Source organism: Bufo bufo, chromosome 3, assembly GCF_905171765.1.
Source record: "Bufo bufo chromosome 3, aBufBuf1.1, whole genome shotgun sequence".
In the NCBI taxonomy this organism is placed as follows: Eukaryota; Metazoa; Chordata; class Amphibia; order Anura; family Bufonidae; genus Bufo; species Bufo bufo.
This window is the reverse complement of record NC_053391.1, coordinates 642640990-642668131: the sequence shown is the minus strand read 5'-3', so window position 1 is coordinate 642668131 and position 27142 is coordinate 642640990. Positions and strand designations below refer to the sequence as shown.

The 27142-nt window shown below is 47.8% G+C and overlaps 1 protein-coding gene across 1 annotated transcript in view; it reads right to left on the bottom strand.

Moving 5' to 3' along the window:
* Positions 1 to 614: 614 nt before the first annotated feature.
* The window catches only part of ZDHHC20 (zinc finger DHHC-type palmitoyltransferase 20), a 63891-nt gene continuing 37363 nt past the window's right edge, over positions 615 to 27142 (bottom strand). Inside the window, 10 exon segments of the mRNA XM_040422452.1 lie at positions 615 to 1699; positions 4054 to 4127; positions 7152 to 7261; positions 7796 to 7885; positions 15956 to 16082; positions 18158 to 18290; positions 19925 to 19970; positions 24104 to 24149; positions 24152 to 24222; positions 24316 to 24348. Of these exon segments, the coding sequence (XP_040278386.1) occupies positions 4090 to 4127; positions 7152 to 7261; positions 7796 to 7885; positions 15956 to 16082; positions 18158 to 18290; positions 19925 to 19970; positions 24104 to 24149; positions 24152 to 24222; positions 24316 to 24348 (694 nt within the window). The 3' untranslated portion in view covers positions 615 to 1699; positions 4054 to 4089.

The window sequence follows — 27142 nt, the reverse complement described above, 5'->3', positions numbered from 1 at the left end:
TCATCACATGCGTAGGCCTCATGCAGATGACCCTGTCCGTAATTCGGTCTGCAAACTACGGATACTTTCCACGTGCATTCCCTATTTTTCTCACTCCCATCAATAGAAAGCATGTGGACAAGAATAGGACATGTTCTATAATTTGTGGAGCCACATAAATACAGATAAGTGCATGACCCCATGGAAGTGAATAGGTCCGTGCTACCTGCAAAACAATATGTGGATAGCACACGGATGAAAAATATGGTTGTGTGAACGAGGCCTGAATATTCTGCACGCCGATTCATGGCACATTGCTGGTTGCCATATTAAATACATGCAGACATTTGGACATGTGGCAAAATACTTAACAGCGCATTTGGCCGTCACATCCCATCTTTAATACGGCAAAACCCCAACCGTCTCCTGTCTTATTGCAGATTCCTCCCGGCGGTATGCATTTTGCAGTCCGCAAAAAATACGGATGAAATCTGTGTGCATTCCGTATTTTGCGGAACAGAACAGCTGGCCCCTGATAGAACAGTCCTATCCTTGTCCGTAATGCAGACAATAATAGGACATGTTCTATTTTTTTGCGGAACGGAAATACGCACATACAGAAACGGAATGCACATGGAGTACCTTCCGTTTTTTTTTGCGGACCCATTGAAATGAATGGTTCCACAATTACGATCCGCAAAAAACACGGACTGAAAATACGTTTGTGTGCATGAGGCCTAACACTGGAACAGAAATCTCTAACATGCTAATATCCAGCAAAGACTAGAAAAGAAAAATTAACGACAAAGGAGCGACTTCTTATCTAACAACCTTGTGTCATCATCGTCTTCATAAAAAAGGTTATAAAAAGCAGTATAAATAGACGCTGCTGGTACAAAATGTCTCCATGGTACCTAAGTAGGTTGAATCGGCAGGACGCGATCAGCTTATTATACAGTATTTTCACACGACATTCAGTCTGTAGTTGGGATACTTTTGGCCTGTGCTTTTCTCCTCCGTATCGTTTTTTGGAAGGAACGTACAAGGAAGGTCATTCTTCGGGTTCCAGTAGACATGTCTATCACCATATAAAGTATAATAAAAAAAAATGCTGTTTGCTGGCAGAAAAGGAGTGAATACATGAAAAACCGTTACGGTGGGGTGTGCTGATGGTGGAAATCATCGCCTTTGGCCGCCCTGACTGTTCCCGTGAGATCGAGAAGCTTCTCAGAAGTCCAGTCAATACTAGAAGATGCTGGAACAGGAGAGGAGATCCTCCAATGAAACTGAAGAGCAGCAGCAGGTAACCTAATACCCATAGCATGTCCTAAGATGCTGGGGGTTGTAGTTTTATTTGCCCACCAAGGTCATCCTGTTTTTTTATTATTATTATTATTATGTTCAGCACCTGTATGAAAGTCCTGACAATACTTGCTTCAGAGTTGTAGACGTCTAGGGAAATTATTGCGCGGTATAAAAGTCGGAGGCAGGCTAAACATTAGACTTATGTAAAAAGTTGCTATGTATATAAAAGTACGAGCGGAAAACTGTGGGTATGCTGCATTAATGCACTGGGAGGAGATTAAGGCAATGGTTGTCCTTTCTGCGGAGATGTTCGCTGTTGTGCACAGAGACTTTGCAGGCTCCAGAAGATCCAGTGTGATCCATGAATCTTCCTTATTGATATGATACTGTGGGCTCATCCTGCGCGGCGCATTACCTGTGGAAAGAAAAATGGTTAAGAATTAAAGGGGTTATCCAATAATATAAAAATATCCCCCATATGCCGGGCCCCTCACAGTGAATATACAGTACTAACCCCGCTCCCTGAAACGCCGCTACATCGCGGGGGACACTAGGGAGGCTCATCCCCCACTTGCCTTTGGCTGCTCGTCCCCGACACCGGATGTTTTCATCCACGCACGGGGAGAAGCAGCGCCGGCGGTGCGGGGACCAGGAGCGGCGCAGGGTAAGTATATTCATTGTGAGGGGCCGGGCATATGGGGGGACATTTTTATAGCATTGGATAACCCCTATCATAAGATAGACAATTTTTATTTTTGTAGCCCTAGTTCTCTTCTTTTTTTAAGTGACATATTGAATTTGTCCAGCAGGTGGCAGCATCACACTGTCACTTCATCCAGGGAGAGGCGAGTATACTACCTAGAGCTGTGATGGCTAACCTCTAGCACTCCAGTAAAACTACAACTCCCTAGATGCACACTTGCTTGGCTGTTCTCAGAACTCCATGGAAATGAATGGAGCATGCTGGGAGTCGTAGTTTCACCACAGCTAGAGTGCCGGAGGTTAGCCATCACTGATAGAGGAAGGTGAGCACAGAGGAGATATGGGGGCAATAGGCTGCACTGTGTATATGTAGCACATAGCTGAACTCTATATGGGCAGGGTGGGGCTGCACTTTAGGGGCACATGTGGCTGGCACCGTATTTGTTGGTTTTGAGGCGATCACTGTACATGGATGCAGGTGGCGATCACTGTACATGGATGCAGGTGGCGATCACTGTACATGGATGCAGGTGGCGATCACTGTACATGGATGCAGGTGGCGATCACTGTACATGGATGCAGGTGGCGATCACTGTACATGGATGCAGGTGGCGATCACTGTACATGGATGCAGGTGGCGATCACTGTACATGGATGCTGTGACTGTATTTGAATTCTGTAGATGCTCACTGGCCACAGCGCTGATGTGTCTACACGTGCCTGCAGTGATAGGCCACTTTTCACAGGTGGGGGGGGGGGGGGGGACGGGGGGGATTTAAAATGGAAGGGAGTCTTAGACAACACCTTGAAAACTGGATTTACCGCCTGCAATTCTCCCCCCTCATCAGACTGACTTCTCAGTTTAATTTTCACAACATACAGAAAAACTTTTCTAAGAGGTGGAACAGAAAAGAAAAACCTGGGCAAAATCAGAACCTGCTAAACCACATAATAGCAGATCTTGTTTCTTATCATTTTAAGAATACAATTTGCTCTTGACCAGACAATTTCCACACTTTTTGAAAAAAATAAAAAATAAAAAGTTACATTACAAAAATGCCACCAGGCACTTTACACTCATGGGCACCTTCATGCTATTTTGCAGCATGGAGTACCATTTTAAATAAAACTATAAAAACAATAGTTTTTAGAGAAGATGTCAGTAAAACAGAGGGAAGTGTAACCACTCGTCTCACTTTTATGCGGAAAAACTGCAGCATAATACAATACCAGTAAAGTGAATGAGATTTGCCAAATCTCATGTACACATTGCACTGCCGTGCAGATCATAAAGCTCATACATAGCATGTCAATCTGTGCGATTCAGAGTCTTATGTGTTGTGGTTTTCCCTAAAGACTTGAATGGGGCTGTTTAAACAGAAAATCCACACCAAAAAGAGCAGATTAATCTGTTTTTGATGTGGATTTCATGCAGACTTGTGCAGGTAGCCTTAGGGCCAAGCCCGGCCTCTACTACGCATCCTCCACCCCAATGCAGCGCGCTAATCTTCTGCTCCCGGGGCTCACATTGAAAGTCTAATCAAAACTGAGAAATATTAATTGTGTTTGGAGTAATGACTTGGATTTCCGAGCCATCAGGTACTGGACTAAGGTGTTTCTTGTAGTTTAATGTAACACGCGGGTGTAGCCTAGGTGAAAAATTCTGCGTGAATTTCTGTGCATTGCCACAACAGACACCGAATGTTACTTGTGGCTTCTGTTTAGGCTTTCACGCGGTTTCGCTGCAGATCCCACCCATGCATTGCAAAGGCTGAAATCTGCACAAAAAATTGCACTAAACAATTGACATTCTGCGGATTTCAACATCCACACCACGTGAGAAAAATCTGCAAGGAAAAAACGTAAGGGGCAGGTTCACAAACAGAAAATCCACACAGATTTCCTTGCGGATGTCTGCGCGTTTGCACAGCAAAAACCACGTGTTACTTGTGGTTTCTGGGATCTGATGTGGTTTTGCAGCAGATCTCACTGAAAAGGGTGAAATTCCCACAAAAAAAACTGCGCAGAGAACTGACATGCTGCAGATTTCACAGTTTCAAAACTTACCTCATTCCTCGTTCTGCTGAGCAGCTGTATTTGGGATCAGCTCTCCATTAAGATGGTTACATGGTTTTTCTCAACTGAAATACAGAAATCACAGGACGTCAGAACATGATCCAGAAGCTTACATCCCACCTCCCAGCAAACTATCATATTAATACATAAATGAGATCATATGATTTACTTACTTTATTATCATAATCATTAAAGCCCAAAAGGTTCCCCAAGGTACAAACAACACAGAAACCTTACAGAGAGCAGGAGTGCACTGGGGCCTAATACTGCAATACAGTGCTGGGGGCTGACAACCAAGAGCAGTAGAGTGCTGGGGGCTGACAACCAAGAGCAGTAGAGTGCTGGGGGCTGACAACTACAGGGAGTGCAGAATTATTAGGCAAGTTGTATTTTTGAGGATTAATTTTATTATTGAACAACAACCATGTTCTCAATGAACCCAAAAAACTCATTAATATCAAAGCTGAATATTTTTGGAAGTAGTTTTTAGTTTGTTTTTAGTTTTAGCTATTTTAGGGGGATATCTGTGTGTGCAGGTGACTATTACTGTGCATAATTATTAGGCAACTTAACAAAAAACAAATATATACCCATTTCAATTATTTATTTTTACCAGTGAAACCAATATAACATCTCAACATTCACAAATATACATTTCTGACATTCAAAAACAAATCAGTGACCAATATAGCCACCTTTCTTAGCAAGGACACTCAAAAGCCTGCCATCCATGGATTCTGTCAGTGTTTTGATCTGTTCACCATCAACATTGCGTGCAGCAGCAACCACAGCCTCCCAGACACTGTTCAGAGAGGTGTACTGTTTTCCCTCCTTGTAAATCTCACATTTGATGATGGACCACAGGTTCTCAATGGGGTTCAGATCAGGTGAACAAGGAGGCCATGTCATTAGATTTTCTTCTTTTATACCCTTTCTTGCCAGCCACGCTGTGGAGTACTTGACCGCATGTGATGGAGCATTGTCCTGAATGAAAATCATGTTTTTCTTGAAGGATGCAGACTTCTTCCTGTACCACTGCTTGAAGAAGGTGTCTTCCAGAAACTGGCAGTAGGACTGGGAGTTTAGCTTGACTCCATCCTCAACCCGAAAAGGCCCCACAAGCTCATCTTTGATGATACCAGCCCAAACCAGTACTCCACCTCCACCTTGCTGGCGTCTGAGTCGGACTGGAGGTCTCTGCCCTTTACCAATCCAGCCATGGGCCCATCCATCTGGCCCATCAAGACTCACTCTCATTTCATCAGTCCATAAAACCTTAGAAAAATCAGTCTTGAGATATTTCTTGGCCCAGTCTTGACGTTTCAGCTTGTGTGTCTTGTTCAGTGGTGGTCGTCTTTCAGCCTTTCTTACCTTGGCCATGTCTCTGAGTATTGCACACCTTCTGCTTTTGGGCACTCCAGTGATGTTGCAGCTTTGAAATATGGCCAAACTGGTGGCAAGTGGCATCTTGGCAGCTGCACGCTTGACTTTTCTCAGTTCATGGGCAGTTATTTTGCGCCTTGGTTTTTCCACACGCTTCTTGCGACCCTGTTGACTATTTTGAATGAAACGCTTGATTGTTCGATGATCACGCTTCAGAAGCTTTGCCATTGTAAGAGTGCTGCATCCCTCTGCAAGATATCTCACTATTTTTGACTTTTCTGAGCCTGTCAAGTCCTTCTTTTGACCCATTTTGCCAAAGGAAAGGAAGTTGCCTAATAATTATGCACACCTGATATAGGGTGTTGATGTCATTAGACCACACCCCTTCTCATTACAGAGATGCACATCACCTAATATGCTTAATTGGTAGTAGGCTTTCGAGCCTATACAGCTTGGAGTAAGACAACATGCATAAAGAGGATGATGTGGTCAAAATACTAATTTGCCTAATAATTCTGCACGCAGTGTAGAGATGAGCGAATTTCATATTTTGAAATTCATTCACTCTTCGTTTACTGGTAAAAGGTGAATTGCGTTATGGATTCCGTTACCACGGACCATAACGCAATTCTATGACTGAATGCCTTTAGAGGCATTCCGTTATCCATTCCGTCATAATAGAAGTCTATGGGATGCAAAACGAATCCGTCCCGTTTCCATTATGTAGGAGAGGACTCCCCTGCATAACGGAAACGGAACGGATCCGTTTTGCAGCCCATAAACTTCTATTATGACGGAATGAATAACGGAATGCTTCTAAAGGCATTCTGTTATGCATTCCGTCATAGAATTGCATTATGGTCCGTGGTAACGGAATCCATAAGGCATTTCACCTTTTACCAGTAAACGAAGCGTGAACGAATTTCAAAATATGAAATTCGCTCATCTCTACTGACAACCAAGAGCAGTAGAGTGCTGGGGGCGGACATTGGAAGGCAACTGGGATTACACTGGAGGGCAGGAGAGGGACGGGGGCCAACACTGGAGGGCAGGAGAGGGACGGGGGCCAACACTGGAGGGCAGGAGAGGGACGGGGGCCAACACTGGAGGGCAGGAGAGGGACGGGGGCCAACACTGGAGGGCAGGAGAGGGACGGGGGCCAACACTGGAGGGCAGGAGAGGGACGGGGGCCAACACTGGAGGGCAGGAGAGGGACGGGGGCCAACACTGGAGGGCAGGAGAGGGACGGGGGCCAACACTGGAGGGCAGGAGGAGAGGGACGGGGGCCAACACTGGAGGGCAGGAGAGGGACGGGGGCCAACACTGGAGGGCAGGAGAGGGACGGGGGCCAACACTGGAGGGCAGGAGAGGGACGGGGGCCAACACTGGAGGGCAGGAGTGGGACGGGGGCCAACACTGGAGGGCAGGAGTGGGACGGGGGCCAACACTGGAGGGCAGGAGTGGGACGGGGGCCAACACTGGAGGGCAGGAGTGGGACGGGGGCCAACACTGGAGGGCAGGAGAGGGACGGGGGCCAACACTGGAGGGCAGGAGAGGGACAGGGGCTAACACTGGAGGACTACAAATTACTCTGTCAGATCTGTATTCACAGAGCACAAACTTCTGCCTTCATTACAAACCCAATCACTATGGTTTTGTTCCCCTGGAGCCGGCCCCCCCCCCCCCCCCAAGAATTACAGTCGCACCTTTTTGTGTGTGCTCATCTCCTCCATCCACCCACTGGCTGTCACTTCCAAGCAGTCTGTTTTGGGACTCGCTGAGTGGTCTGGTTGAAAACGTTTGACTTGGGTCAGCACTAAAAAATAAAATAAAAAAAATAAATAAAAAAATACAAAAAAAACAGTAACAGGACAGTGAGCACCACATGCTTCACACCAGGAATACATAATACACTCATGGGAAAGAGGAGACCCACAGACAGGTTCATCATGGGCACTCTGAGGTGGAAAAGACTGATATATAAAATGAAACCATCTAATGCCACCAGATGTAAAGTTGGTATCCTATAAAGTCAATGTTCGACCCTTTAAATAGGCCTTGAGACATGACTTGGATCATGTCTCAAGGCCTATTTAAAGGGTCGAACATTGACTTCTAGGATAGCTGCCTTACATCTGGTGGCAGAGGTGGAGCCTGTTAGGAGCTCATTTGCATCCTTTTCTTCCCAGAATTCCAGAGAAGCATGTATGGCCTATAAGTCTCCTCATACCGACTAGGGCGCTCTCTCCCCAAGGAGAGATCGTACCCCCCAAATAATGAAACCAGCAGCCACTCGCACGTAACACACAACCTCACTGTATACGTGTAATAAGTTACAGTAGAGACATACTTTTTGGAAGAATCGCTCTGGAGAGCGGACACGTTCGGCTCTGGATCACCAAACACAAGGCGAGTTGGGAAAGCACATCCATCTCCCAGGCTGCAAAAAAAAAAAAAAGTATTGAAGACCTGACAGACCAGGTTCAGTTATACTGTAACCAGTATGTCCTACAGTCTTCAGCCTAACCATATTGAATATTACAGAAATTCCACGGCGCTCCTACAGGTTGTAGTTTAAAAAAAAAAGTGTTCTTTAATCACCAACGCAACGTTTCAGTCCTCTCACTGGGACTTTTCTCAAGCAGTGATACATACAAATGGTGCTGGGTACACACACATATATATATATATATATATATATATATATATATATATGTGATGCAAATAATTGATATTAAAAAAAATCATCAAAAAAACATAAAAACAATATACACATGTGATACTTCCCATCAATACAATATTGTAACACCTGACCTCCAATGATATTCATACAACATAATTATACCCACAAACCACATAAATCCATAAAGTGTCATAATTGATATATATTTAAAAATTCATGTGCACACCTGATTAAAAACAAAGTTAAGGACATTGCAGATTACTGACCAGCATGCAATCGGCGTCAGGAAAACCAGACTGCGCATGCTCAAAGATAAATTCAATGGCCGTGGCTGACAGCCACGTTTGCGCATCACACCACATGACAGCCCCACTGGCACACACCGCGGCCCATAGCATTGATCTTTAGTCCCAATGACTGTACAACCGTGCAACACTTTGCTATTTCCATGGAGCAGATTAAAGTGGTTGTCCTGTTTCAGGAGGAAATCAGACAGCACACGTGATTCACCTGCAGTAAAGGATAGATTGTTGCTTAACCAACAGACCCTGCGCCACCATTTCGGTTCTCCCGGCAAGGCTCTGTTTACCCGGCTGCAGGAGTGATGTCACGTTGACAACATGCAACCACTGCAGCCAATCATTGGCCTCTTCAGTGCTCTGCAGTCAATGTGATGTCACCGTTGTAGCAAGGTAAACAGAGCCCTGCTGGGAGAACTGACGTGGCAGTCGGGGGAGCTGTCAGGTAAGTGACAATTTATTCTTTATTGCAGGTGGACCACGTGTTGTTCAGTTTCCTCCTGAAATCAGACTATATATATATATTTTCACTGCTGGACCCTGTCAGCAGAGACCTGCAGCTAATGACGGTGACCGGCAATAATAAAGATTGCGGTCATTAGAACCTTTAGATGCAAGTGAGATCACGGCATCTAAAGGGTGAAGAACCCAGAAGTTTGTGCTTCTTACCGGCATCCTCTGCAGCCGATGAGGATGCCGATAATTGATTTCAATGCGCTGGGTCTCGCTGAAGAGACCCAGGGTATTGAAGCTGCAATTCTTATTTTGGAAAAAAAGGTCAAAATGGCCAATTTGCCATTTTTTCATTGCTTCTCTTACCCCAAAAAAATTTAATAAAATGTGATCAAAAAGTCACGCACACTCCAAAATGGTATCAATAAAAACTACAGATTGTCCCGCAAAAAATGAGCCCCCAAACAGCTCATAAGTATAAAAAAAGTTCTGGGGGTCAGAATATGGTGATGTAAAAAATAAAATAAAAAATATGTTCTCAAAGTTTAAATTAATTTTTACACTATTTAGACATACAAACCTATACATATGTGGTATGCACAAGTCAGTTTTGCCGCAAACGGAACACCATGGGAACAAAACCCGTAAAATGGTGGAGGAATTGCGTTTTTTCCCCCCCAATTTCACCCCATTTGGAATCCAATGTGAACGGAAAAATAAAAAAAAGTTATGGCTCAAGGAAGATAGGAAAGAAAAATGAAAATGAAAAAATGGAAAAAAAAAAACACAAAAAAAGGAGACTTTTGTATTACTTACCAGTAAAGTCTCTTTCTCGCTCTTCCTTGGGGGACACAGGAAACCATGGGTATAGCTCTGCTCCCTAGGAGGCGTGACACTAAGTGAAAGCTGTAAGCCCCTCCTCCATCAGCTATACCCTTCAGCCTGGAGAAGAGACTGCCAGTTGCGTGTCCAAGTAGTGAAAGATAACCACCAACCGGAAAAAGAACTGTCGAGCCCCAACGGGGGCAACCAAGCCGGAACCACAACTGTAACCCAAATGAAGGGCGGGTGCTGTGTCCCCCAAGGAAGAGCGAGAAAGAGACTTTACTGGTAAGTAATACAAAAGTCTCCTTTTCTCGCCCATATTCCTTGGGGGACACAGGAAACCATGGGACGTTCCAGAGCAGTCCCAGAAGGGAGGGACCAGAACAAACTCAACCAACACCAGAGGCATCAATCAACTGCCGCCTGCAACACCAGACGGCCTAAAGCAGCGTCAGCCGACGCATGAGTATGCACCCTGTAGAACTTGGTGAAGGTGTGCAAGGAGGACCAAGTGGCCGCCTTGCAAATCTGCTCCGTAGAAGCCCGATTCCTCTGAGCCCAGGAAGCCCCGACCGCTCTAGTGGAGTGAGCGGTAACACCAAGGGGCGGAACCTTGCCCTTGGCGAGATAAGCCTCAGTAACAGCCATCTTGACAAAACGGCGATAGTAACTTTGGATGCCGCCATCCCTCTGCGCGACCCCTCCGGGACCACAAAGAGCGAGTCAGTATGCCTGAAAGAGCTGGTTACTTCCAGGTAAATCTTGAGCGCCCTGACAACGTCCAGGCGATGAAGCTTCCTCTCCCGCGGGTGGGAAGGGGAAGGACACAAAGAGGGGAGAACGATGTCCTCGTTCAGATGAAAGGCGGAGACCACCTTAGGAAGGAAGGAAGGGACCGGACGAAGAACCACCTTGTCCTGGTGGAACACTAGGAAAGGTTCCAGACAGGAGAGTGCAGCCAATTCGGACACCCTCCGAAGAGAGGTGACGGCTACAAGGAAAATAACCTTGCAGGACAGAAGTCGCAAGGAAACCGTCCGCAGAGGCTCGAAAGGGGAAGCCTGGAGCGCTGAGAGAACCAGGTTCAGGTCCCAGGGCGGTACCGGAGGGCGGTACGGGGGGAACCCGCGTGAGCCACGCCCTGAAGGAAGGTCTTGACAGGACCAAGGGGGGCCAGTGGGCGCTGAAACAAAATGGACAGCGCAGACACCTGACCCTTCAAAGAACTAAGGCCCAGACCTTGGGCCAGTCCGCTCTGCAGGAAGGACAAAACGGTGGGGAGAGAAAGCGGAGCGGAGGAATCCCCAGATCGGCACAGAACCCCAAAAAGGTCCTCCAGGTCCTATAATAGATCCTAGAAGAGGACGGCTTACGGGCGCGGATCATGGTGCGGACGACGTCCGCAGAAAAACCCCTACGTGTCAGGACGGTGGTCTCAACAACCACGCCGTCAAACGTAGGGACCCTAAACGCGGATGGAAGATCGGTCCCTGAGAGAGAAGATCTTCCCTGGCGGGCAGCGGCCAGGGCGCGTCTGCCAGGAGCAGCATGAGGTCGGCATACCAAGACCGGCGGGGCCAGTCCGGAGCGACCAGAATCACCGAGACGCCTTCCGCCGCGATCTTCCGAAGGACCTTGGGCAGGAGAGGGATGGGAGGGAATATGTATGGGCGCGCGAAGCCTCGCCAAGGAAGAACGAGGGCATCGGCTCCGCAAGCTCCCGGATCCCTGGCCCTGGACAGATAGGCGGGGACCTTGTGATTGAATTTTGAGGCCATGAGGTCCACGTCCGGTATGCCCCAACGAAGGCAAATGGCCTCGAATACCTCCGGGTGAAGAGACCACTCGCCGGGGTCGACGGTGGTGCGACTGAGGAAGTCCGCCGCCCAATTGTCCACCCCTGGAATAAAAATTGCAGATAGGGCCGGGACGCGGAGAATGCTGGTGACCTCCCGCATTGCTGCAGCGCTGCGAGTGCCCCCCTGGTGGTTTATGTACGCCACAGCCGTGGCGTTGTCCGATTGTACACGAACTGGATGACCCTTCAGCAGATGAGTCCAGTGTCGTAGAGACAGAAGGGCCGCTCTCAGCTCCAGGACATTGATCGAGAGTTTGGACTCCGATGGAGACCAAATGCCCTGGACGGATCGGGGAGGAAACACGCCTCCCCAGCCCAAGAGACTGGCATCGGTTGTAACCACCAACCAGTTGAGTGGCAGAAAGGACCTGCCCAGAAGAGGGGACTGTAACCACCAGCGGAGAGATGACCGCACCGGAGGCGATAGATGGAAGGGATGATCCAGAGACTCCGGCGATTTGTCCCAGGAGGAGAGGATCGCCCGTTGGAGAGGGCGGGAGTGAAACTGCGCAAATGGGATCGCCTCGAAGCAGGCAACCATCTGCCCCAAGACCCGCATGCAGAAGCGGAAGGACGGTCGACGGTGGAGAAGGAGACCCCGAACCGCCCCACGGAGGACCAGACGTTTTTCCGAGGGAAGACGTACCTCCGCCGCTCCTGTGTCTAAAAGCATTCCCAGGAAGACTAGTTGTCTGGAGGGGGGAAGGGAGGACTTGGGGAAGTTGATGACCCAACCGAACCTCGCCAGAGTCTCTAGAGTGAGATCCACGCTGGCAACCGCTTGAGAAAGGGACGGAGCCTTGATGAGGATATCGTCCAAGTACGGTAGCAGAAAAACACCCCTGGAACGGAGTAAGGCCAAAACCGGGGCCAGGACCTTGGTGAACACCCGGGGGGCTGTTGCCAGCCCAAAGGGAAGGGCGACAAATTGGAAGTGGAGGTCCCCCACGGCGAATCGGAGGAAGCGATGGTGACACCGGGCTACCGGAACATGGAGGTAGGCATCCTGTATATCGATGGAAGACATGAAATCTCCCTGCTCCAGGGAAGCCACCGCGGAACGGAGGGACTCCATCCGAAACCGTCGAAGGAGGAGAAAACGGTGAGCTTTTTGAGGTCCAAATGGGCCGCACCGAACCTCCCTTCTTGGGAATTACAAAGAGGTTCGAGTAGAACCCTTGGAACCTTTCCTCTAGAGGAACGGGGGTAATCACCCCCCTGTCCAGTAAGGCTTGAACGGTCGCGGAGAACGCAGCCGCGCTTTTCGGGTCCCGCGGCGGGCGGGAGCGAAAGAACCGATCTGGAGGGAAGGATGCAAATTCGATTTTGTATCCGGAGGACACAATTTCGAGGGCCCAGGCGTCAGAGACGTGAGCCATCCAGACGTCCCTGAAAAGGAGGAGCCGGCCCCCCACCCGGGTGGGTGGGGGCGCGCCTTCAGGCAGAGGACTGCTTTGCTGCGGGTGTGCGGGCAGCCTGCGGCTTGCGCCAGGAAGGCTGCGCCCGAAAAAAACGGCTTCCTACGCTTATCCTGGGGAAGAGCCGAAGCGGCAGCTGTGGTGGGAGCCCCAGAGGCCCTGCGGGAGGACCGAAAACGAGACGCACCAGGGCGTCCGCGGGGGGCGCCCCTGGCTTGGGGTTGAGGAAGATGGGTGCTTTTACCACCCGTGGCCTCCGAAATAAGTTCGTCTAGGCGGACCCCGAAAAGGCGGGAACCCGCAAACGGTAGCCCCGCCAAGGAACGTTTGGAGGCAGCGTCCGCTTTCCAAACCTTCAGCCAGAGCTCCCTCCTGACGGAAACTGCCAGGGCGGAGGAGCGTGCAATAAGGGCTCCCGCATCAAGGGAGGCCTCACAAACAAAATTCCCGGCCCGAATAATAAGCTGGGCCAAGGAACGTAGGTCCTGGATGGGGACGTCCGAGTCCAACTCCTGCTCCAGCTGCACACCCCAAGCAGAGATTGCTTTACCTGCCCAGGCAGAAGCAAAAACCGGTCTGAGGGCAGAACCGGAGGCAGCAAAATGCCCTTGGAAAGGGTCTCCATGCGACGGTCCTCCGCTGACTGAAGAGAGGATCCGTCCGGGAACAGGGATGGCCCGTGTTCTTTGACAGCCGGGCCACAGGGGGGTCCACCTTGGGTGGGGAAGACCATGTGGCCACGACATCGGCTGGAAAAGGATAACAAATGTCTAGCTTCTTGGGGTTGACAAAACGGGCGTCCGGGCGAGCCCAAGCCTTAGACACCACAGAGGAGAAATCAGAGTGGATTGGAAAGACTTTTGAGGCCTGCCTGGGTCTGATAAAGGAGACGCTAGCTGCGTCAGAGCTAGGGGGGTCATCCTGCACCTTAAAGGTGTCACGAATATCAGAGATGAGTTGACCCATCGCTGAGGCTAGCTTGGACGGCAGGGCCGAGTCCATTTCCAAATCTGAAACCGCCAATTCACCTTCAGAGAGCGAATTCTTTGGAGAGGAGAGGCCCGTCTGGGTGCGCACGCGTGGCGGGGAGAGTGAGGCCTCAGAGGAGGAGGCTCGCTCTACTCTAATACGCTTCTGAGAGTGCCTAGCTCGGGAGGGGTCACTAAGAGAGAGTGAACCTGCTGCAGCGGCAGAAGCAGTGGACCCGGAGGGCGCGACAGTCAGAGAGGCGTCCTGCGGGGTAGGTGGCCTGTCTATTAGGCGGCCCACGACATGAGTGAGGCTTTCCACGGCCTGGGACAGGGATCTAGCCCAGTCAGGCGGGTCAGAGGAAGCAGGGAGCGACACAGCGGGCGACTGAGGCTGCGGTGGAGCTCGGCATGCAGTACAGTGCGGATCAGACTGCCCCCGGGGAAAGGGTTCCCTACAAGCAGTACAGGCATGGTACCAAGGCTTGGCGGCTGCAGAAGGGTCTGACATGGTGGAAAAGAGATGTTGCACTTAAAGTGGGAGACCCCAAAGAAAAGTGGTGGCACGGAGGGGGTTAACAGTCCTACCAGACCCGGATGATGCAAGCGGCAGTGGTAAGGGGAACAGACTGAGAAGGCTGTGGAGGAGAGGCAGCAGCACGGAGATGAATGGCTTCAGGATCGCACGGCAGAGAGGATTCCACGCAGCACTGAGAAGTGGAGCCCGATGAAACCGGAAGTAGCGGAGCGCATGTAGGAAGCTCCGCCCCCCCTCTGCAGCGCTGAAGAAGAAACAGAGCCGCGCGCGCGCGGCAAAATGATTTTAACCCCCAAGGTGATGAAGTGCCGGCCAAGATGAAATGGCGCCGTTCACGCCAAGTAAGCGGCCCCCAGCCGCGCCTGGATGTGGCAGACGGCTTGCTTGCCTGCAGCCGTCCCCTGAAGGCAGCGTCCCTGCCAAGGACTTGCCCAGATAAACTCCCCTGCTCGGTAACGTCCCGATATGCCGGGGGGGGGGGGGGCAGGCGATGTAGCAGTGGCCATGTAGCAGTGGCCATGGGGGATGTAGCAGCGGCCATGGGGATGTAGCAGCGGTGGGAGGGAGGAAGGGGAGGCTGGGGGAAGCCACTCTCACCATACGCTGTCTTCGCCCTCAGTCCATCCAGCGGGGGTCGCCCCTTCAGCTCCTGGCACCGCAGTGGCAGGAAGCCGGGGGAGGGACTTGGCGTGCGGGCGACCCTGAGCTGGCGGGACGCAGGGGAGCGAGGCTGCCCTGGTCCACCTTGTCTTCTGTGGGGGAGGCGGCAGTGCGGAATTACCGGCACTGGCGCAACTCAACCCCGGGAGAAACAGAGGGGTCTAATGCGCCTCTGTTGTCCCTGTAGGTAGAAAAAAATCGAATTAAAAACAACAAATAACGCAAAAAATAAAAAATTCATAGGAAAACAACCCTGCATAAGCAGGGGGTGTCTTGCCTCCTTGGACACTAAGCAAAAACTGGCAGTCTCTTCTCCAGGCTGAAGGGTATAGCTGATGGAGGAGGGGCTTACAGCTTTCACTTAGTGTCACGCCTCCTAGGGAGCAGAGCTATACCCATGGTTTCCTGTGTCCCCCAAGGAATATGGGCGAGAAACCTTGGTATCCTAAGGGTTAAAACTTCATATTTCTCCACAATAAGGACACATATGAACATGGGACCAACACAGATGCCTTCAGCTGCCCAGAGCACATGTAACAGGTCAGCCAGTGTCATAGGTACAAAACTGCTGATAGATGCCCTTTAAGTTACAGGGGTTATACCAGGAAAAAATTGGCTATGATAAATATCAAATTGCAGAGGGTCTGACCACTGGGACCCTCGCATTTCCAAGGAGGGGTTCCCTCTCTGAAAAGAGCGGTAGTGCCTACTACCCATCTATGGGACTGATGCAGAGCAGTATAGGGGTTTCAATGATTTTCGTGTTTTACACGGTGCTTGCCACGAGATCACGTGCACGTAACTTTACCTGGTAAATATAGGTATTAGCCAATATTTCTTTTCATCTCCAAAGACTTGTAGAAAATTCTTGCTGCAGCCAAGGGAAAAGCCATCTTTTTCAGGACCCGTTCGAAAAGAGGGAGCCCGGAAAGCCTCTATAATAGGTCAGAGAGAAAACTATGAAACTACGTTATAGCAACCAATAGGACATTAACGTTTATTTCCTAAACTATAGCTGAAATGAAATAAATAAATCTGAGTATTTGCTTCAGATTATGGCACCTGTTTCCTTCACAGACGACTTCTCCACTCCAAAGTCCAATAGGTAATAAAGTGCCCGACCACTGAGCGCTAACCAACCCTTACTTTCTGGACTACACAGCCCTTCGCTTAAACCACTGTCACATTGTCATTAACAGAAATCTCCGAGCGGTGCCAAAGGGGGTTTCAGCTCTAAATAGGGCCCTTTCAGCCTGAGATCATAGACTTCAAATATGCCATCTTCTCACATGTGTCAATGACTGGTTGCCAACCTGATTACTAATTTTACTGGACAACTGCCATTTTTTATGAACACTTTGCAAAAACATTAAGAATTATGAAAATTAAAGGGGTTGTCCACTTTTTTTTTTTTTTATATTGATGACCTATCCTCAGGATTCAAATGAATAGGAAGGAGCCGTCCCATTGAAGTGAACGGGGGCGCCATAGTTGTAATTACACCTGCTCACCGCTGTGGTTTGTGACATCGAGCAGGTAAACATTGAAGGGAAGGCGGTGCTGGTATGAGCGAGGCCTTCTCTTCAAACGGCTGATCCAGGAGTCGGACCCCGCGGAACTGACACTGATGACCTATCCGGAGGATAGATCATTAATATAAAAAATAAAAAAAAGAAGAAGTGGAAAACCCCTTTAAAGTGTTTGTCTGGCACAACAGCCAGCGAGTGGACAGTGTGCCCACAGAATATAACCCCCTCTCATCAGTTGACAGTCCTGCCGTTCTAGCACCATCACTCCCGTTCTGGCTGTTTCAGGTCTCCCGCTGGACCAGAAGTGATATGGTCCCATGACCGCTGCTACCAATCACTGGCCTTGGTGGTCACATGTGCAAGTACAGCAGCGGCACTTTTTAGCTGCTGTTGGATCTTGCTGTTATGCCGGACTACCCCAAGCTCAATATACTGAACACATTGGCAGCATTCACTATTGCCCTGTAGAATTATGCCAATCACAGTCATAATGACCTGCTCAGCCTCTGCCTGCTCAAAAAAATACAGATGTCAGTTTTTTTTCCACAGATAGTGGAAAGTGCCGTAAGTACTGTTTACCCTTAAAAAATAAAAATTAATATTTTTTGCAAGGGTTCTTAAGGAAGTGACTTCCAAGGAGATATCACCATGACGGAAAGTGATTGGCTGCAATGGTGAAGTGACGAGCTGCACCTATGGATAATGTATCATTACATGGGTCTGTAAATAATGACCAGCTTATTATAGTTCTATTTACCCTAAAATCCCATAGCTAGCGAGATATCCTGCCCTGCGCTGATGAGATACAACAACTCTAAGGATGTAAATCACATGACCGTAGTTTTGGTCCGCATCCGAACTGCGTTTTTTGCGATAGGATGCTGACCAATTTATTTCAATGGGTCTGCAAAAAATGCGGACAGCACACCATGTGATGTCCGCGACAATATGTCAGTTCCAGAGCTCTGCAAAAAAATATAGAACATGTCCTATTCTTGACCGTTTTACAGACAAAGATAAGCATTATTACAATGGATCCACGTTTTGCGGGCTGCAAATAACATACGGTCGTGTGAATGCACCCTAAAGCAGATCTGTACATGGAAGAAGGGCTAGTGAACTGCAAAGTGAGTTGATACACAGTGCTGCTTCTTCCCAAAACAGCGCCACACCTATCCGCAGGTTGCGTGTGGTATTGCAGCTCTCTCCCATTTACTTTTAAGGGGCAGGTCTGCAATAACAGACACCCGTTATGGACGGGTGTGGCACCAAGCAGGCACGTTTTTCTTTACTAGGACAACTTTAATTCACCTAAATGTAGGCCTGCAGGAAAAATAAAACTTATCCTTCCCTTTTTGGGGAATTCTGCTCCTACACTAGATGGCGCTCCAGACTGGGCTCTGGTCGTCCAATCTGTCTCCATCTGAGAACTGAAAAAGAAGAGTTGGCTGCTGAGGACGTCTTTTCGGGAATGTCATTACCTATAGTTGATCGGTTCTTCCCCACAAGCCAGCAGTGATAGCTAAATAACGACAAGATACTGATGAAGAACATGGCCGACACGAAGAACAGGAAGAGGATGTGGAACTTGGCTCTGGCGTCAGCCAGCTCATTCTGCAAAATGGAAAGAAGACCGTAAAGTGGCGCTGCCGAGCGAATACAGTGCAAGACATGGGTAAATGGGATGATGCGGGTAACATGCTAAAATACACAGACATGTGCCTGAAACAAAGTACCTCCTGGAGGCACCATTGTATTATTCACTCACGAAGCGCCGGCCTCTTCTAACAGTTGATCGGCGGGGATCCTGGGTGTCGGGGTGGTTTAACCCCCCTAACTATTTGTCAGGCTACCTTAACAATTTTTGGATGTGTTTTTATGTGACACACAGGCCTGTTTATTAATACGGTTATTTTAGAGACCTATTTTGTTTTTAAAAAGGGGAATTCTGGTAGGCAAGTTATCCCCTATGCTGTGGACTATCAGATCGGTGGGGGTCCTACGCTGGGACCTCCACTGATCACGAGAACAGGGGCCTCAGTACACCCCTGCAGCTCCCCAGAATGACCGGAGCAGCCGGTCGCACATGTGAGTGGCCGCTCCATTCATTTCTATGGGAGTTCCGGAGATAAGCCGAGTAGAGCGCTCACTGGAATGCCCATGGGAATGAATGGAGCGCCGCGCACATGTGCAACTGGCCGCTCCGGTCATTTCAGGGTAGCTGCAGGGGGTACGGGCCCCTGTTCTTGTGATCGGTGGGGACCCCCACCGATCTGATAGAGGATAACTTTTACCTACTAAATAAAAATATGTTTTCAAACTATAACATCTATTCCCAGGACTCTATGTTGTGCCATTCTCCATTATTCTGGCTAGTTATGAATGAATAGCTTTCAGTTTGCAGTGAAGGTCTAGATGGGTGTTACCAGTTCGGAGGTGTGTCTCTGCAATAGTCCAACATTATCCAATAAGTGCTGCCAGTATCAGATTGTGCAGGGACACTCCCAACTGGTAACACCCATCTGGACCTTCATTGTAAACTGCTAGCAATCATTCATAACTTCTACCAGGAATAATAAAGGAACGCCACAACACAGAGTCATAAAAATAGATGCTCCAGTATTATTACAGGGGATGCAAGTAGTTACTAAAACTAACATGCCAGGAGAGGGGACAGGTCCTCTTCAAATTTGACAATTAAATTAAATTATTTAATGGGTTCCCTATTTTTTGTCAGTTGTTTGGATATATAATATGCGTCGTTTAACATGCTACAGCAATGTGACATTTTTTTCAAATTTCACATTTGTATTCAAATTTTTTTTGTAAATATATTTTTGGCACGTGATACGTCCCCAAAAAAGGTCATAAAATTGCAACAGTTACACTTTATTTTTATTTTTTAACTGTTCCACGGAGGAAAAGAAAACCAGTGGGGGCATTTTAAATAGGCAAAGCTGATCTGGGTCTGCCAAGACCCATCAGCTCTGCCCAGAGAACAGCTTGCAATCACAGTGATCAACTGATCCATTAGAGGAAGCGCAAATGGTGCGGCCCCTGTCAGTTATAGGACATATGAAAGGGGAGACCACTCTGGTGGACCTGGCGTGGACCTGGCATGGCCACGTTTTACATGGAAGGACATAATTTGAATGGCCAACAAGTAAGACTACATTGTCTCTTTGGTGGAAAGTATGGCTGGCTGCAACCTGTCCTGGCAATAAGGACAGGGGTTTCATAAGCTTTACCTGTGTCTGCACAGGAGTGAACACACGACTGGTGCAAACTGTGCAGCTGCATAGGGACACCAAGGTAAAGGCCCCAATACCACTTTAAAAAATGTTATTTTCCTACACAGGGCCTTCGTTGGTTTCATTATTGGAAGATGGAGTTCTCCTTTAATTAATGTAAACATGTCCATGTATGTGAAGCTGTCCTTTTAATAGAATTATCAGTAGTGATACTACATGCCTATAGACTGGTTATACTCGTGGACCCATTAGCAAAAAATGACTACACGTTGGGTGTATGATCAAATCATCTTTACATTGTGTACAGCTTCAGGACAGCATGCATTCTATATGGGGGTGGCATATATAGGATTAGATAATCAGACTCCGCACTGAATGCATCTATGGAGGATATTAAGCCTCAGGAGATAACCAGACAGGCAGAAGGCTAAGTATGGACTATGTGCAATCTACAGTAAGAGCTTATGTCCATATAACGATATTACTACATAGTCCATAACCTATAGATCTATGGTTCTTCACGTGTTCCTCTGGTCCCCTCATGTTCAGATCATGGGCTAAGAAAGGATGACTAGTCTGAAGGCTACACACAAGGAGGACCCTGTATCAGTGATATCCTATTAGATCTTATAGGGACATTTGGACTGTGAGTGAGACAAACAGTATCTGTGATGGGATTTACTCTGGACAACCCCTACAGATCCTGTCGATGGGGATGACTGGATGGAGTGGTCATGAATCAGCAGCTTGGTGGTTTTACCTGAGGACATGCTTCTTCAGATTTGCTGCGGCAAAGCTTTACGCAAACAAAGACAGTTCATTAGACAGAAGAATGATCTCATCAGCAGATGACAGTATGGAGGGTTGACGTATGGGCTGTTTATATGGGTCAACATTTACGTCTGTGGTATGAAACATGGCACAATGAAGCAAGCAACATCCAGTCTTCTCCCAACCTAAAAAGTCCAAAATCTAGACACATTCTTATTTACTATAGAAACAAGTAGCGGGTCCAGCACTCAGGTCTTGAATAAAACCATGAATCTTTTATTTCAAATATTTTTTTAAAAAAAAGTCCAAAATGGCACACAGCAGGACATCTCCCCACAACAGTCAACGCGTTTCGGACTGTACTCCTGCTGTGTGCTATTTTGGACTTTTTATTAAATATTGAAACAAAAGATTAAAGGTTTATTCAAGACCCGAGGGCTGGACCCGCTACTTTGTTTCTATAGTGGATTTGCTTTTCCTAAGGATCCGTGCACCGAGGACTAGCAAAGGCGGTGAGCTGATTGCATTCCTTTTTTTGAATACTTACTCATCTGTTACTGACCCTTCTCAGAATACCCTATAGCACCACTTAGGCCGCTTTCAGACGAGCGAGTGTCACGCTCCAGACTCGCAGCACAGCTCCCGTTCTGAACTTCCAGCGTCGCATAGCATTATATTGATTTATGAGGCTGTAACCCTTACAGTTCTGGAATGCATTGGATAACACTGACAGCATTATGTCAGTGTCATCTAATACATTCCAGAACTGTAAGGGTTACATAGCATCATAAATCAATATAATGCTATGCGACCCCAGCAGTGCTGAAGTTCAGGACGGGGAGCTGCGCTGCGAGTCCGGAGCGTGACACTCGCTCGTCTGAAAGCAGCCTTAAAGGGGTTTTCTGGGGATAACTATTAATGGGAAGATCTCTAGCCTGCGTGACCTATTGATGATTCATACTTAGGCCTCTTTCACATGAACGATACGAATTGGCTCAGGATGCGTTCAGTGAAACTCGCACCATTTTGCAAGCAAGCTCAGTCAGTTTTGTCTGCATTCGCGTCCAGTGTTTCAGTTTTTCCCGCACGGGTGCAATCCATTTTGATGCGTTTATCACGTGCGTGAAAAAAAAACCTAAGGTGTACAAACAACATCTCCTAGCAACCAACAGCGAAAAACGCATCACATCTGGACTGCATCCAGGTTACATCCGGATGCCATACGTTTTCCACTGAAGCCCCATTCACTTCACGCAGAATACAGAACATGCTTCGATTCTCACACAACACAGAACTGATGCACAGACCACTGAAATGAATGGGTCAGGATTCAGTGCGGGTGCCATGTGTTCACTTCACGCATCGCACCCGCGCGGAAAACTCGCTTGTGTGAAAGGGCCTTACCTTCTCCCCACTGCTCCAGTCCGGCACACTGACTCCCTTTTTGCCATTTTTGGTCCCCGGCTTGTTTTCTTCCGACCGCGCATGGAGAGCATTGACGTGTCACTTGGGAAAAAACATTACCTATGAGGCCAGTCATTGGCTGCAGCAGCACAGGTGACCACGTCCATGCCCCAGCTGGAAAAAATAAGCCGTGGATGGGAGATGGAGGAACGGAAGTCAGTGCACAGACTGGAAAAGGCCCGAGGGCAGGTATGTATCAATAGGTGAAGCATGCTATGGGCCTTTAATTAAAGGGAATCTGTCAGCTCCAAAACACCTCCCAGACTAAAGTAATCGGTGGATAATGTAAGTGGTGCTGAGTCCAGTTATGTAATTTTTATCTCATACTCAGTTGAATTCGATGCTGTGCTCCTACAAACCAGCAGTAAAATTTGAGGACTCCTTTTTCAGTTCTCTCCATTATGTGCGTGAGCTCAGGAGTCCTCTCAATGCATTTTACTGCTGGTTTGCCAGAATATGAGTATGAAGATAAAAGTACATAACCGGACTCTGCGTCCCATACACACTTCACTGCTACAAATAATCAGTAGTTTGAAAGATCTTTACTGAGGATTTCCGCTCCTATTTACAAGCTGCAATTGTCAGAGCCCAATCAGGAGGTAACTCCTGCAAGGCCGTATTCACACTGCAGTGTCTGTATGCCATATGCATAAGCCCCTAATCACTGGACAGTGTCCTTTTTAATGTGAAGATAAAGAAAAAAAAACTCTTAAAAGCAGAGGCTCAGTGGTCACGTGCTGCTCAGGACACGTCACCTCTGAGGCCAGTGAATAGCTGGATCGGTAGACGGGACCACAGATGGGGCGTCACACTTTCGGAAAGAGAGGCTAGGGCTATACGACGACTTTTGGTCACTCAGTGGTTGTGGAGAAAGAGCAGATCACTTAAAAGCAACAACTCCTACTTACTTGGAATTCTTGAGATCGTCACAAGTGACTTTTTTCCCCCATAGGGTTGTTCTCATCATGGACAATGTGGGCATATCGCTAGGATATGCCTCCATGTCTTACAGGTGCGGGTCCCACTACTGGGACCCGCACCTATATCGAGAACGGAGCCCTGCAAGGAGTGGCTGGAGACTCCGTTCCAGCCACCACCAAGCCGGCTCCCCATAGAAGTGAATGGGAGCGTACTGCACATGCGCGGCCACCACTCCCATTCATTTCTATGGGCCGACGGAATAGCCGAGCCAGCGCTCTGCTATTTTCGCCGGCCCCATAGAAAAAGAATAGAGGGCGGCTGCGCATGCGCAGTGTGAGCGCCTTTACTTGCGGTGCTCTGTTCTCAATATAGGTGTGGGTCCCACACCTATAAGACAATGGGGGCATATCCCAGCGATATGCCCCCATTGTCTATGAGATACAACCCCTTTAAGATCACACAGTGGATGTGTTTCATGACAGTGACAGAAAAATGCTGCGAAAAGTCTGAGCTCTAAAGTCCAGCAGCAAATTGGTTCTCAAAAAAAAAAAAAAAAAAAAAGAAGGACAGGTTCTACGGAAGCATATCATTCACACTTACATATGTAACGTTTCTGTAGGTTCTCATAATTTACATTTATTTCAAGCTGGCAGCTCAGGATGTGTCCTTTCTGCTGCAGCTATCTCCGTAGATCTGTCACAGCTTGCATGGCTAGTGGCAGTAGATACCACATTAGATATGGCTGGTGGCAGCAGTTGAAGGATGGAACTAAGCATGTGCGACCACCTCATCCAGGTGGGCAGGAAATAAGGAAATGAACAAACAGCTGTGGCGTTATGCCGATAGATGTATTGAATAAAGCCACTGGCTATACTAAATTATATAAAAATTCTAAGAATATTTTTCATGAGATAACCCCTTCAGTATTAGACATTTTATAGGAAACGGTAAAGCCGGTGAAGAACAACACCCTAACGGCACCTATATAAACCCACAAATCTTGATATGAATAATTCTTACCGTCCAAATCGGATGAAATATTGTAGAACCGTTCCAGCAATGAACAGCAGTACAGCAAGGAGTACATTAAAAACAGCAGGAAGAATTTGTAATTGGAAAATCCCACGCAGTTATTCACCCTGCAATAAAAACATCGAAGCAATTAATAAAAAATAAATAAAAAAAAATATAAAAATAAAAGCACATAAATGAGGCTGACACACCACACGTACCAGGGGCAGTGATGATCCATCTTCAGCACGCATCTGTGAGAGGCAGAAACGGGAAAACAGACGGACATATTTACTATGTAATACCACATGAAAAGCAGAGACACATTCAGTTCTAATATCCCACAGATGTGATGCAGTTAAAGGGAAAGAAAACCGCGACTCATCGTCCAGACCCGGGGGCAACGACGCGTTCTCTTGTGGTGCTCTTTGTCGGGTCAGTACTATAAAGTACAGGATCGAGTCTGTCCCTCAGTAAAAAAGATACTTGTAAGGCCTCATGCACACAACCATTCAGGTTTTTTAGCGGTCCGCAATTTGCAGAACGGAATGGGGCGGCCTATTGTAGAAATGCCTATTCTTGTCCGCAAAACGGAGAAGAATAGGACATGTTATATTTTTTTTGCAGGGCCACGGAACGGAGCAACGGATGCGGACAGCACACGGAGTGCTGTCCGTATCTTTTGCGGCCCCATTGAAGTAAATAGGTCCGCACCTGAGCCGCAAAAAATGCGGCTCGGATGCGGACCACAACAACGGCCGTGTGCATGAGGCCTAATACTCTGCATCGTCCTGTTCCTCTGTTTCTCCTCCTTGTGATGTATGTTACCATTTCCTATGTCAGAGGGCTGTGTCCCTGCACAGTCCAAAAAACTGGTTACAACCCAGATGCAAATTTATTCACAGACTGCTAGGAGGAATAACAGAGGAGCGGCACAATGTAGAGTTCAAAGAAAGATGCTTTGGAACGGTTATATTATGGAGGATGCAATAATTTCCTTAAAATCAGACATGACCAGGAGAGCTGACCGGTCCCTTTTTTTTTAAAGGGGCTGTCCGCTTTTTACACCTGGAAGCATACAAGCATAGACCCCCACATTCATTCAATGTATCGTTCAGAAGCACCCCAAACACAAAATGTCAGACGTCTGATGAAGTTCTAAAAATGTCAATCCGTTCTCATTTTCAGACAGTACATTTATTTCATTTTCAGGACATGATTTTGGGGGCGGCCATCCTGCCTGAACATTCAGAGATATGCTTTTCAGCAGGGAGATGACTTCTATGGGAGAGTATCGTGGGCATGCTCTGTGACCTGTTCAGGGAGGAGCGGTCATCATGACCTATTGGGAATGGCATGATCCTGTGTTATCTACAGATACAGGTGTTATCTGGTATTGTAATCCTGTCAGGAAGTGTCTAAATAATTCTTTAAAAATGTGTGGAATATAAATCGAATCGGATGTAAACGGTAGATTATTTTCTCTTTAAGGCACTGTGCTGGTGCACATCAGGACATACTGTACGTATACCTCGCCCTTCTAATGGACAATCTTCTCTCCACCTAAAACCACCGTGCCTCAGGGACCCTGGATATGAACGAGGCTGAGTGCTTTCACAGGGGTCAGGAAACTCGGCATCAGCTTCTAACATCCCTTTTATTTCACAGAAAAGAACATTGTTCCGGATGCTCTTTCATAAGTGAGTTATTAATACAGCTCTGTCCCAGCTTCAGCTTCATTGTGTATTCTGCAGGGAGTCATTTAATATCCATTATGAGTTTGCAAATATAAAAGATTAGTAATGGCCGGTATCAAACCTCCTATCTATTTGAATGGAAATGTGGCCCTGGGTTCCAGTGCGACCAAGGACAATATCTGAATGGAGATTCTATTGTATTCTTATGTTTCTCTGGGTTCCACCAACTGATACATTTAAGGGGTTTGTGCAGTGCAAAGATATTGATGACCTGTCCTTAGGATAGGTTATCTATATCAGACCGCTGGGGGTCTGATCCCAGCACCACTGCCGACCCGCTGTTTGAAGGGCTGCAACCTCTTCAAATAGCTGAGGGGGTGCCAGAAGTCAGACCCCCACCGATCTAATATAGATAACCCATCAATACCTGTAAGGGTGCATGCATGCAGCATGTAGTTTAGGCCCCATTCCAACTACCACGGGGCCTGTGCACTCTGCATCGCAGTGCGAACCCCTTGACCTCAATGGGTCAGTGAGCCCCAAGATGTGGTGAAAGATAGGACATGTTCTACCTTTCGTGGTGTCGAGGCATGGACCCGGAAGCACATGGAAGGCCTTCCGGCATGTTTCCGGGTCCGTGTCTCCATATCCTTCATCACATATTAAGGATTGCAGGCCCATTAAAGTCAATGGATCCGCACCCTGATGTGGAGCGTTTTACAGACCCACTGTTTGCGGTCCTCAACACAGGCACGGCAGCCCCACGGGACCTCATATGGATTTTCCAAGCTAAAATCCACATGTTACTTCAGATTTTGCTGTGGGTCCGGACGCTGATTTTCCCCGGAGCTCACGCTTTCCATTGCAAAGGGTACAATCTGCACTGAAAATCCGCACAGACAATTGACAAGCTGCTCATTTCAGGTTTGCCCAATTCAAATCCAGACCCACAGGCCAAATTTCCACTCTGTGTGCACGAGATTTTCAAAATCTCATGTAGTGTACTACTACACTGAAAAGCTGTGCGCAATACACATTGTGTGCCCATGGCCTTAAAGGGGTTGTCCAGGATTAGATAAAAGCGTAAGAGCCACCCCTGTCCCTAGGTTATGTCTGGTATTACAGCTCAGCTATGTGCACCAGGCTGTGCTGCACTACCATGTACAACCTGCACACGGATGTGGCGCTTTACCTACAAGAAAGCAGCCATGCTTTTGCAATCCTGGACAACCCCTCTAACTGACCTCATAAGAAATACAGATTCATAGACTGTAAGCTCTTGTGAACAGGGCCCTCATTCCTCCTATGTGATCAATGCCATGCAGGATTTTGTTCGTACATGAACTCTGCG